General features: G+C 47.3%; 1 protein-coding gene and 1 long non-coding RNA gene across 3 annotated transcripts; both read left to right on the top strand.

Annotated features, from left to right (window-relative positions):
• Window positions 1-3,317: 3,317 nt before the first annotated feature.
• On the top strand, window positions 3,318-4,365 carry LOC119821891 (major allergen I polypeptide chain 1-like). Its single transcript, XM_042055611.1, has 3 exons — window positions 3,318-3,378; window positions 3,530-3,717; window positions 4,144-4,365. Exons 1-3 carry the CDS (start codon window positions 3,318-3,320, stop codon window positions 4,363-4,365), a joined length of 471 nt encoding a protein of 156 aa, XP_041911545.1.
• A 1,296-nt stretch (window positions 4,366-5,661) lies between these two features.
• LOC119821185 lies at window positions 5,662-9,846 on the top strand. Of its 2 annotated transcripts, XR_005286587.2 has the most exons (3): window positions 5,662-6,161; window positions 7,214-7,385; window positions 9,779-9,846. It is a non-coding gene; the product is annotated as an uncharacterized LOC119821185 (long non-coding RNA). The 2 variants fall into 2 exon arrangements; XR_005286588.1 differs by lacking the exon at window positions 7,214-7,385.
• The last annotated feature ends 2,629 nt before the right edge of the window (window positions 9,847-12,475 follow it).

Here is a 12,475-nt window from a genome sequence, read left to right as displayed (position 1 = left end):
GTTTGAAGCCAGCCTAGGCTATGTGGGAAGATACTGTTCGTTTCATGGATTTTTGGTTTTGGTTTGGTTTGGTTTTTCAAGATAGGGGTTCTCAGTGAAATAGTCTTGGCTGTCCTGGAATTCACTCTGTAGACCATTCTGGCTTTGAACTCAACAGAGCTCTGCCTGTCTCCCTCCCACGTGCTGGGATTGAAGGTGTGCATCACCACTGCCTGGCTGTTGGTTTCATGTCTTAAGAAAGGTCTTGTTTATGGACTTGAGAGAAGTGAACAAGACCTTCGACCCACCTACCCAGCATCTCTGATGATCTCCTTTGTGCTGTCCCTGGGATAGAGTGGCACATGCCTTGCTCTCCTGAGCCCTTAGACAGCTAAGGGACACCAAAATCAGACAATGAAAGGGGACTTAGGGAAATGACAACAGGGTTTAGAGCCCAGTGCTCTGGTAAGTTTGGTGTGTTCTTAGATAAGAGGGGTCCAGGTGCACTGAGGTGTATAATCCGTGTTCCGTTGCTGTGACAAAACACCCAGGATACATATATGGGAAAGAAGTTAACTTGGTTCGTGGTCTGGAGTCTGGAAAGTCAAGACAGAGCAGCCACATCCACCCAGTGCCTTGCCCTGTCTGAGTTCCTGGTGCAGAGCAGAAGGGCAGCGTGAGGGGTGGGGAGGTGGGGCTGGTGGGAGATAGTAGGAGAGCAGAGGCTGCACATGCTTTACAGCCACACACCATGCACTGCCTCTGACCTGCCACACTTGGGACCAAGCCGCAAGGTAGGGTTTGGTGCAGCCTAGCCATGTGTACACCATAGCAGGCTGTCCCTCTGATTTGGTGGTTTTGGATGCAGTCTGGAGAATCAAGCATCAAATCTCCCAGCCAGGGGAAGGGTGAGCACATCAGACATGAGGGCAGAGCATTTGAGGCCTGGACTCTCCCTGGGGTCATGCTTATGGGGAAGTGATGCCATACCTGGTACAGAGATGCTCCGGATGACAAACAGGCCAGGGTAATGATGAGTGCCAGTTTCAGGGCACACAGAATGGTCAGGGGACTGGCAGAGTCCAGACAAATGAGGGGAAGACTGGTGCTTCCCACATATAATCTCCACTTTGGGAAGCTGAGGCAGGTGTGTCCCCAGTTAACTGTCTGGGATCCCTTTGCTCACAAAGGTAGAAATGGATGCAGGAAGGGGCACAATCCAGCTGCTGTACTGGGCAGCTTTCATTGCCCTCCATGTGTCCCAGCAGGGAGCAGAAGCAGATAGCAGGTGGGAGCAGCAGCAGGAGGAACGCTCTAGTGAACGGGCCTCACTCCAGCATGGGACCCAGGCCTCATGGGCAGGAAGTCAGACCTCCTTGGCACTCACCAGTGCTGTGGCTCTTGGCCCTGGTGGGGCTCTTGTGTCTAAAGACGCCATAGCTCCATGCACCTCTTTGTCAAACAGGTCCTGAAGTTTCTGTCCTCTGGATCTGTCCCCTTTGATCCTTCCTCAGACTCTGCTCTCTGCCCTCTCTTGCTGTGACCCTTCCTTTTCCTGCCCTGTCTCCGTCAAATGCTCAGCTAGCACACATCAAGTGCTTGCCTGCTGACCACTCAATGTCATTCCCCTGCCTCTGCATTTGCTCCCCTGTCCCCTTCTCCATCACTGTCACTGTCCCTTCAGCCCACACTGCTGAAAGTAGGGAAGGAAAAAGACAGAAACCTTTCATGTGGCCTACAATGTCAGTCCCAGTGGAGAGAGTGTGAACATGTGTTCCTGCCCAGTGAATGGGTCTGGGCTTCTGCCCTTCATAGGCCAGAGGGGCACTACCTACCACAACCTGCCTCTTAGCAGCCCCCTCTGCTGGGCCACTGGGACGCAGGGTGCTTCCCGTCTGACTCAGGTAGAAGTTGTTGAAGAGTCATCTTTGATTCTGTGATACTGAAAATCTGCTAGACCCTCTGAACCAGCAGAAGTTAGGCTGTGTCTTCAGAATCTGGCTTAACCAGCTGAGATTGCCCTCTAGTTTTCTCAAGGAATCTGGGGAGTATTCAAAGTGGCTGGTGCTGCCATCAGGGCCGCCATGCTTGGTTCCTGGTGGAAAGTCAGAGCAACTGGATCAAGAAAATCAGGCCGTGACAAATTAGGGGGTCAGATTGTTCCAAATGAGGCGTCTGTGCTTAGTTATGAGAAAATGAACACGAGCCACTTGCAGTATGAACTTAAAGTGTGTTTTTGGCTGGCCTGAAACTCGCTTTGGGGACGAGGCTGACCTCCAACTCACGGTTGTCCACTGTCTCTGGATCCAGAGTGTTAGAATTGAAAGTATTGGACACCACATCAGGCAGTGTTAATGAATATTAACAATGCTTCCTACCAGGCCCAGGGAAAGCAGAATTCGCCATACGCACACATACCAAACACACACACATACACACACACACATACACACACACACACATACACACACACACACACACACAGAGAGAGAGAGAGCGAGAGCGAGAGAGAGAGAGAGAGAGAGAGAGAGAGAGAGAGGCACACTCCATTCTCAGGGTTATGAACTCAAAACTAACCTGGGCAAGAATCTGTCTGCAAAAAACCAGAAACATCAGCAAAGGGTGTAAAAGGTCAAGTTTAGCTGGATAGTGCATACTTTTGATCCCAGCACTCGGGAGTCAGAGGCAAGTGAATTTCTGTTAGTGTAAGACCAGCCTGGTCTAAAGAGTGACTTCCAGGACAGCCAGAGCTATGTATAGAGAGAGACCCTAACATCAAACAAAACAAGCAAAACAAACAAAATAACAACAAACAACGAAAAGACGCAGTTGAAGATGACTCTGACAGCAGGAGGACTTCGGGTTAGAGTCGGCTTCAGTGGAGCCGTAAAGCAAGTGAAAGACGGGGGCAGGGACGGACACAGTCAGAGCAGGGTCCCCAAGTGGTCAGCAGTCTGGTCTACCCTAGACATTGACTACTAGGGAGGCTTTTAATAAACATTTGTTCCCTGGTGTGACAGGGTAACAGAGGCTCACTCTGGAGGCCAGATGGAGGGACCTTGTCTTCTCCCTGCTTATCACTTCCTGGGTCTTCACAGGACATGTGACCTTAAGCAGAGCACTAAGAAGGGGATCAGGCTGAACCTGGGCCTTTGTTGACCAGGATCTTACTCTCCTGCCAAAACACACATCTCCCCCTGACACAGCCCCAGGGAGGTTCAAGCAGAGTTCTGGGAGGGGCCTGGAGAGCTCAGACCCAGCCCCTCCCTGCCTCCTGAGCAGCCCAGGGCAGTTACAAAAGGGGCCCAAGCTGGGTAGGAGCACCTGCCACCATTACCATGAAGCTCACTGGTGTTCTCGTGATGTTTGGGGCTGTCCTGCTCCTGACCTCTGGGGGAAGTGGGTACTAGGATGTGGGTGACCTCAGGGTAAAGTCGGTACTAGGCTTTGGTATCAGGGATGCAGGGTCTCCAGGGCTCTCACACCCTCACTCCCCAGGAAGGACATCTGTGTTCTGATGTAAGGCTTTCACCTTTTCTTTGTGTTCCAGATTGTGGCATTTGCCCTGCTTTGAAGGAGGAGCTTGCTCTTTTTCTTGGCCCATCTGTGCCTGACTATGTGGATTTCGTGAGCCAGTACAGGAATGACTCTGCCACATTGGAAGTTGCTGAAAATCTGAAGATATGTGCTGATAACAAGCTCACAGAGGAAGACAAGGCGAATGCACAGAGTTTGGTGGTGAGTTCTCTGTGTGTCTGGCCCAGGAGCCTGTGTCCCCTGCCCACCCCAGCTTAGGGATGGAGCTTGCATTATTCCCCAGCACTGCACCTTCTCTGTGAATCCAGAAAGATATCAGGAGAAGGGGCAGGAAGGATACTGGCTGTTCATCTCAGTCAAGCCAGACCAGATTCCCCAGAATCCCTGCCCCCACGGTACCACTGGGCCTCCATCAGGCTCTCTGGCCTAGACTCCCGAGTCCAGCTACATCTGTGCCTGGCACCCCTTCTCCAGTCTGCAATTTTTATCCTAACTTTTTAAGTCTACCACCACACCCCCAAACACTCATCTTTTTTGTTGTCCTCTGGATCTCCGAGGTCACTGTGTAGAATCCAGGCATGGGACACTCAGCTGGAGTATTCTGGTTGACTCCCCTCTTATCCCTAGAACTGGTGGGATTGTCAACAACCCAGCTGCATGTCTCTGAGGTCATCATGTGACAGCAATCAGTTCATTGTGGGGCCACAGCTGCCTTCAGGCTCACCTAGTGCCCTGCCAGACCCTCCCCAGCTGCTTCTCCATTCTGCCCCACATGTGCCCATGGTGTCTCAAAGACAGTTGGCCCTTCCATCAGGCTGGATTGGAGGCTGTTTACAAAGCTTGTCCTGATGTGGTTTGTTGGAGACAGAATGGAGAGGAGACTCCCTGGGCTAAGTCTGACCCAGGAGCTATTGCAGAGGGCAGGTCCCTCTGAAATGGTGTTGCATATATGATTGCTGAGATCCCCTTCACCTCTGAAGCTTTGCCACCTTTTTCTTTTCAGGCAAAAATAGAAGCTTACCCTCTCTGTTGATTCCATCTTTGCCAGAAGATTCAAGGAATCCACTTGCCTGCTCACCTGCAAAAATGTGGCAAGCCCTACCCGTACCCTCCAGGTGTCTAAAAACAGGGTTCCAACAATAAAAGCCTTGCAATTCACAGGGAGGCTGGACTGTTTGGATTTGGGGATGTGCATTAAGTGGGTTGGGACATGGCAGGGACAAACAGTGGTACTTTGAACAGTCACTACTGAATTGCAGCTCTGAAAAATGCCCCTGCAGAACACATTAGGGGACCACAGTCACCACAGCCAGAGTGCCTGTCACTTTCAGGGGCCATGGTCCATAGGGCATATACATGACATCCCCAAATGAACTCCCCAGAAACATGGAACAGTAAAGGGCCAGAGAGGCCGAGTGTCTGCTGAGGATCACACAGGCTCCAGACAGCAAAATTTGTGCCTTCTTCCCACTGCTTGGGACAATGGCCAATTGTGTATTTGTAGTGTGTGTGAGTTAAAACGCTCCTCTAGGCCTCTGGGTCCCATCTATAAAACCCGACCACAGCTGGGATGTGGCCAGCTGTCTCAGGGTTCTGGGACCACGCCTTACTTTGTCATTTGTGTGTGTGTGTGTGTGTGTGTGTGTGTAGAGGTCAAAGGTGCTCTCCTTCTGCCTTGTAGGTCCCAGAGTTTGAACTCAGAATTTCAGGGCAGTGAGCAGGTACCTTTTATCTGTTGAGCCATCTCACCAGCCCCACAACTGACTTTATAAAGGGTCAGTTCACATACATCTGAATAGAAATAAGGGAATACTATTAACTCAAAGGTCGTCAGGTGAACACAATTCTTGGGTCAGACAAATCTGGTCCTGTGCAATCTGATTTTGTAGCATTGGAGAATATCTGAAATAAGAACTCGCTACACTTTTGTGATTGGCTGCAGTCCTTTCCACGGCGATCACAGTACGATGTCCCCTGTTGCAGGAGCGAGACCAGAACTTCGGGGTACCAGCGAGGCTGCTGGCCAAGTGTCTGTGCATACCCATGTTCCAGCTTTAGGGTGTTCTCTCATGAAGGGTCATGGCTTGAGGATACTACATTACCCAGAAGCCTCAGCACTTTGCGTCAGAGGAGGCACTTCCGGCATCGCTTGTGCCAGGTTTAAGTGTAGGCGATCTGTGAGTCTGAGTTCGTGCTGCCTTCTAGGTTAAGTAACTGGGAGACTCGAGGATACTCGAGAATACACCGCATAGGTGACAGCGGGACCGGCCGGCACGGGGCAGCGGAACTTCGCTGAGTCCCAGCCAGAGCAGCTTCTCTCAGCTCCGAGTCTACAGGTGGCGGCCGCCCTGACTGACTCGGCCAGGGATGGTGCTGTGGCCCCGGGCGGAGCTTGCAGACTGCACTGCGCTCATCTGAGGTCAGCGACAGCCCCTGCCCAGGTCTTTTCAGCCTCACCGGGCTGATAGGGGCTGGGCAGCCTGGTTGGGGGAGGTCCCGGTCTGTCACCCAGTGTAAGGGAGGCTGGAGAAGTTTTCTCTACAGCAAGATCCACGTGTTGAGAAGCGTGAAGATGCGATTCTGGAGAGATGGGAGACGGAGCGGATGAGCCCAGGGACTTCGATTCTGAGGGCGCCGGTGGCATGGTGAGCTGAAGATACTCTTATTTGTGTGTGTGTGTGTGTGTGTTTGTGTGTGTGTGTTTTGTTCGAATGTATGTCTGTGCAAGTAACGTTCAGCTCCCCGAGAGACCGGAAAAAGGCTTCGGTAGCTGGAGACTGAAGGTATAGACCATAGAGCTGTCATGTGTTTGCTGGGAATCGAACTGGAACCCATGAAAAAGCAGCCAATCTCTTAGCCACTGAGCCATCTCCAGCTTTTTATACCTACAAACCAAGGAGAGTCGTGAGTCAGTGGAAGGAAGGAAATGCTGTCAGATGAAGAGGCAAGGTTGGCGGGATAATTTTTTTTAGAAAGTATGTTACGAAGAAGGTTTGGGCCAGGCAATGGTGGTACACACCTTACAGCACTGAGTAGCCAAAACAGTTGAATCTCTGAGTCTAATGCTGTCCTACAGAGTGAGCTGCAGAATAGCCAGGACTATGCTGAGAAACCCTGTCTTAAAAAATAAAGCAAACAAACAACAAAAAAGAAGTAGGTTTGGGGCCATGCTGAATCTGAGCTGTTCTAGAGAACTCTGTGTGAAGGTATTGAGTGTGCGTCTGGAGTTCTGGACAGACGTTCCTGTTGGAGACACCCCATTTTGGTGACCTATATGTACATAGATGTAGAAATTAGTTCTGTTGGGAAAGGAAAAAGTTCAGGGATGGTGGGAGCATTGCTAGGAGCAAGGCAGGGGGTTGGGGATCCGCTTAGGAGCACTGGACTCACCTCTCAGATTGAGATGGGATCACAGAGACAGACAGGTTGTCATGTTCATGGGTTAGAACTGTGTTTCGCTGGGGAGTCACCGCATCTCCGTCTGGCTTTCCCTTTCTTCCCCAAGTCCTCTGAGCAAGTCTGGATTTTCCTATAGCAGTTTCTACAGCAAATGTCCACAAGTCCCACACCCCACAGGCACTTGGCTCCAAATGCCTCTGGATTTAGCCCCTCAGCGCCAACCAGCTCTGCCTTCCGGTAGCTCTGTGCTGTCACTTCCTGCCACACGCATGGCTGATTTCACACCTTTCCCTTGCAGATCACTGGGGGCTTGACTCCTTTTCTCCCCACAAGTGTGGGCCTTCCCTGGAACCCCTCTGCTGACCCAGGGTCAGGGCAGCTGTTCTCAGCCAGGATGTACACGGTTTAGCTCAGACATGCTAAGCAGAGGCAGCCGCCCCCAGACTTTACCGTGATCATCAGCAGATTTGGTAAGAAAATTGGGCACTCTTAAAGGGGTGATTAGTTGTTTTTTTTAACAAGGGAGAGAGTTTTTTCCACATCTAAAAATGGGAAACACTGTTAGGATAGAGAGAGTTAGAGGGGATAATTAACTTAGATGATATTTATGTATTGGCCATTATAAATATTATCGGTTTGATACATCAGTACCCATACAGGAATGGATCTGAGATACAGTCAGTATTGAAATCATAACCTTGAAGATACTTGCATAGGAGAGGTGATTTCCAGAAGGTTGAAGAAAAAAACAAAATGTCAGATGTTTTCATTGTGGTAAACAAGGTCATCTGAAAAGGGATTTTTCTAGGCTGGGCATTTTTAGAAGCAATGTTTTTTCTAGGACTAATCCAAACAGAATGCCCCTGCCTTCTGGAGTAGGCAGAAAATGTGGCAAAGGCCAACAAGGACCAGTGTGTGCAGATCAACAACGGACACAGGGTAACCCTTTGCCATCAGGAAATGCCTGGGGGCCTCTCTCAGAGGGCCATGTCAAATTTGGTTGAAGGAAACTTCATCCCAGAACATTTATAGGACCTAATGCCTATTTTTAAAAACCATATTGGGGGCTAGAGAGATGGCTCAGTAGTTAAGATTACTGAATTCTCTTTCAGAAATCCTGAAATCAATTCCCAGGACCCACATGGTGGCTAACAACCATCTATAGTGGACTCTGATGCCGTCTTCTGGTACATGCAGATAGAGCACTCATATATAGAAAATACATAACTTTAAAAAAAAAGAAAGAAAGAAATAGGGACCCTAAGAGAGACATAAAAGGATCTATATAGGAAAGAGAAAAAGACAAGATCCCCTAAGTAAATTGGGAGTGTGTGGGGGGGGGCACAGGTGAGGCTAGAAAGGGAGAGGGGAAAAAGGAAGATAACAGAAAAAGATGTATAACCCAATTTAAAAAAATAGATACTAGAAACCATACTGCTCTGGATGCTAGGGGTCAATTTTTGAGAAAACAAAAATTTCAGGAGAAACCATGAAATAAATGTTTTGGCAGACTTTTGTGAATGATCAGAGACCAAAACTAAACAGAAAAACAAATGACATTGTAATTGAGGGTCGTACAGACACAGGGAGGACGTAACAATAACTGTACCAGAATCTTGACATCCAAATTGGCCTCTTCAGGAGGTAAATGTTCAACTTTTAGGGATTAGAACTTTTTCTCTGGTGAAGGGGGAGCATAAGATGGGTTGAATGTGTAGGGCCAGAAAAACAGAGAGAAAATTAAAGCCACATGTGGCTAACATAGCAATGAATTTATGGGTACGTGAATGGCTACAACAGAGGAAAACTTCCAGTCTCAGAAAGAAACCATGAAATTACATATGTTTCTGTGAAAAATATTACAAGGTCTTATAAAGAACGGTCACTGGCCATTCACGTTGTACAGAAACAGGGCACAGCATCTGCTGATGTTTCAAAAGTCCCAACAGCTCTACCTTTAAAATGCTTCACTGACAAATCTGCCTGGGTAGAACAATGCCCTTTGACTTCAGGAAATTCACAGGCCTTAGAACAGCTGGTACAGGAGCAGGTAAATGCTCAACATATCGAAGAATAGACCAGCCATTGGAATTCTCCTGTATTTGTTCTTAAAAAGAAATCTGGAAAATGGAGAATGGTGACAGACCTAAGAGCCATTACTAAGGTGATTCAGCCAGTGGGCACTTTACAGTCTGTAATTCCTCTGCCTTCTCTATTATATAAAGGATGGTCTGTTATAATTATTGATTTAAATACTGCCTTTTTAAAAAGTATACATGTAGGGTTTTTTTTCTGAAATATTGTTTTTGCTTAAGAGAGGCCAGGTTGGCCTCCAGCTAGGCTTTGTAGCCAAGAATGACCTTGAATTTGAGGTTCCTCCTGCGTCCACAGCCCAAGTGGGATTACAGGCATGTGCTACCACACCTAACTTTATTGTTTGGTATTTCGAGGCAGGATTTCCTTTATAGCCCAGGCTGTCCTCAGCCTTTGGGGCCCTGCCTTCACCTATGGGATGCTGGGTTACAGGTATGAGACACTGTTCTGGCTTGACATGTTTATAACAGCAGCATAGCATTGAAGAGATGTGTAGAAGGGGCTGGAGAGATGGCTCAGCAGCTACGAGCATGTCTGTTGCACTTACAGAGGTCCTGAGTTCAATTCCCAGTAACCACATGGTGGCTCACAACCATCTGTGATGAGATCCGGCGCCCTCTTCTGACATAAAGGAGCACACACAAACAGATGAAGGGTGTTTGGAGATGTCCGTAGTTCATTTTCTCATTGGTGGGCGGTGAGTGCTGACACTCAGCCAGGCTCTGTTCCCTGTGTCAGCTTCCATCCCCCCCCACCCCTTCCCCTCCAGGGAGACGACTCCGCGGGAAGGCCTTCTATAACGTGGGTGAGAAAGTGTACTGCCAGGAGGACTTCCTGGTGAGTCTGCACTGTGTTGCTGGCCGAGCTGGGTGGGAGCAGGGGCGGGACCCTCCTTCGGACCCACGTGGTGGAAGAGACAGCTGAGTCTGCAAGTTGTCCTCACCTCCACAGGCAGCCATGGCAGCCACTTCACATACAAATAATACATGCAGCCAGGTGGTGGTGGCACACCTTTAATCCCAGCATTCGGGAGGCATGCAGATCTCTGAGTTCAGGCCAGCCTGGTCTACAGAGTGAGGGCTAGGACAGCCAGGGCTACACAGAGAAACCCTTTCTTAAAACCAAAACAACAACAACAATAATACATGTATTTAAAAAAAAGGAGGTCAAGGTTCTGAAGTCCCCTTGACCAAAGAACCAAAGCCTCTTTGGCAGTTCAACCACCCCTCCATGGACAAGGGACCAAGCTTCACCTCCCCCCACTTTCTTTGTTTGTGTGGGTTTTTGAAATATGGCCTTACTGTGTAGCCCTGTGTAGTAAGCTTTCTTGTTGGACTGTCTTGGACTACCAGCCTGCAAATAGAGACACAGACTTCTTAATTATGAAAGCTTGGCCTTTGACTTAGGCTTTTCCCAATTAGCTCTCATAATTCAGATTAACCTGCTTTTATTAATCTACATTCTGCCATGTAGCTTTTACCTCTCTTCCATTCTGTGTATCTGGCTTGCTCTGCCTCTCATTAGCATCTCTCTGCACCTAGATTCATCTTCCCCTGACTCCCAAGAAATCCTGCCTGTCCTCTCCTGCCTAGCTGTTGGTCATTCAGTTCTCTATTAAACCAATAAAAAGACACCTTGGTGGGCTGGAGAGATGGCTCAGTGTTTAAGAGCACTGCTCCAGAGGACCTGGGTTCAATTCCCAGTATCCATATGATAGCTCACAACTATCTGTACCTCCAGTTCCAGGGGATCTAACACCTTCAAACAAACATACATGTAGGCAAAACACCAAAGCACATAAAATAAATAAAAAATAATGAAAAAGAAAGTGCCTTGGGAAAGATACATCTTTACAGTGTACAAAAAGATTATCCACAACATTTCCCCATTTTTGTCTAAAATAAAGTTTTACTCTGTCTAACACAGTAAAACTATATAGTAAGAACAATTATCAGGCCAGGCGGTGGTTATGCACACCTTTAATCCCAGCACTCGGGAGGCAGAGGCAGGAGGATCTCTGTGAATTCGAGGCCAGCCTGGTCTATAAGAGCTAGTTCCAGGGCAGGCAACAAAGTGACACAGAGAAACCCTGTCTTGAAGAAAAAAATCAAAAAAAGAAAAGAAAAACAACAAAAAACAAAAAAATTATCTCTTGAAAACATATCTACATGACTATAAGTTTTATTGTTATAGATGACTAACTAGTAATCTACATTTTTAAAATTATCCTAAACAGTTTGTAATAATAGTCTTTAAGGGCTAGAACTTATATTTTAAAATGAACTGCAGTACAATACCTAAAACAACAGTAGAAAATATATACAGTATGTTCTAACAAAAATAACTTTAAATTTGTATCAGTATACAAAGATCTATACCAACATAAAATATTTAAGACTAGTAATTGCTTTTTTTAGTTTAAAAGTAGATTCAATTAATTTACCCTTTTATTTTATCATTCATATATCCTGCTCTTTTATTTTCAGAAAGAGATCCGTGAATCTAACTTGCTTTTAGTCTTTTCCTGACCATGAACAAAGATATAACCTCTCCCCCAAATCAACATATTTCCTGATTTTCATTTTGAAGTTAAGACATTCTTAAAATATATAGGTTGGTTTCATTTAGCAGTTTTTTGTTATAACCCAGTGTCTATCAGCAGTGTTGATTTTAGCTTATTAGTGTTCAAAGTCAACAAAGCAACATACAGGTTCCACATGCCCCGTCTATTTTCATCCTTATGTAGCTACACACACACACACACAGACACACACACACACACAGACACACACACACACGCACACACACATATTACTCTTTTTAAAGACTATTATGTTTAAACTATTTTCTATGACTGTCTATGCCCATTTTTTTTCTTTCTTTAGCATTTAAACACACCTTAAAGTATTTTGTACCTATTTAGAGGTTTTTTTCGGCCTAAACCTGGCTTTCCTAAGCATCTGTAGTGTTCTCTGACCAGGGGACCAAAGCTTGAACTGCTAGGTGGCAGAGCCCTCCTCTGTTTACTGAGAGCCCAGCCTCACACTGGCGGGTAGCATTGGGAGCCACATTTACTGCAGCAGCTCTGGGAAGTTGCTGACCACTCCCCAGAGTTCATGCAAGTGACAGCCAATTGCTGTATGTGTTGCGGGGAGTCCCAGGTGGCCACGGTTGAGGTGACAGTTGGCTGACATGACTTCTGTTCATGTGGTCATGACACATGTTGCATGCCAAATATAACCACTTCTTTTATTGTTTTATTAATTAATAAATAAAGCTCAGGAGTCAGATATTAGGGTATAAACCTGATAGATCCACAGAGTGACAGGGAAAAGGGTCAGCTGACGAACCCCCACCAGTGCAAAGTGTAGTAAGGTTTCTCATCTGACTTTCTTGGACCTCTAGCCCCCAAATAATGACACAGAGACTTCTTACTAATTATGAGAGCTTGCCTTAGCTTAGCCTT

Source organism: Arvicola amphibius, chromosome 8 (genome assembly GCF_903992535.2).
Source record: "Arvicola amphibius chromosome 8, mArvAmp1.2, whole genome shotgun sequence".
Lineage (NCBI taxonomy): Eukaryota > Metazoa > Chordata > Mammalia > Rodentia > Cricetidae > Arvicola > Arvicola amphibius.
This window is presented reverse-complemented; position numbering and strand designations above follow the sequence as displayed.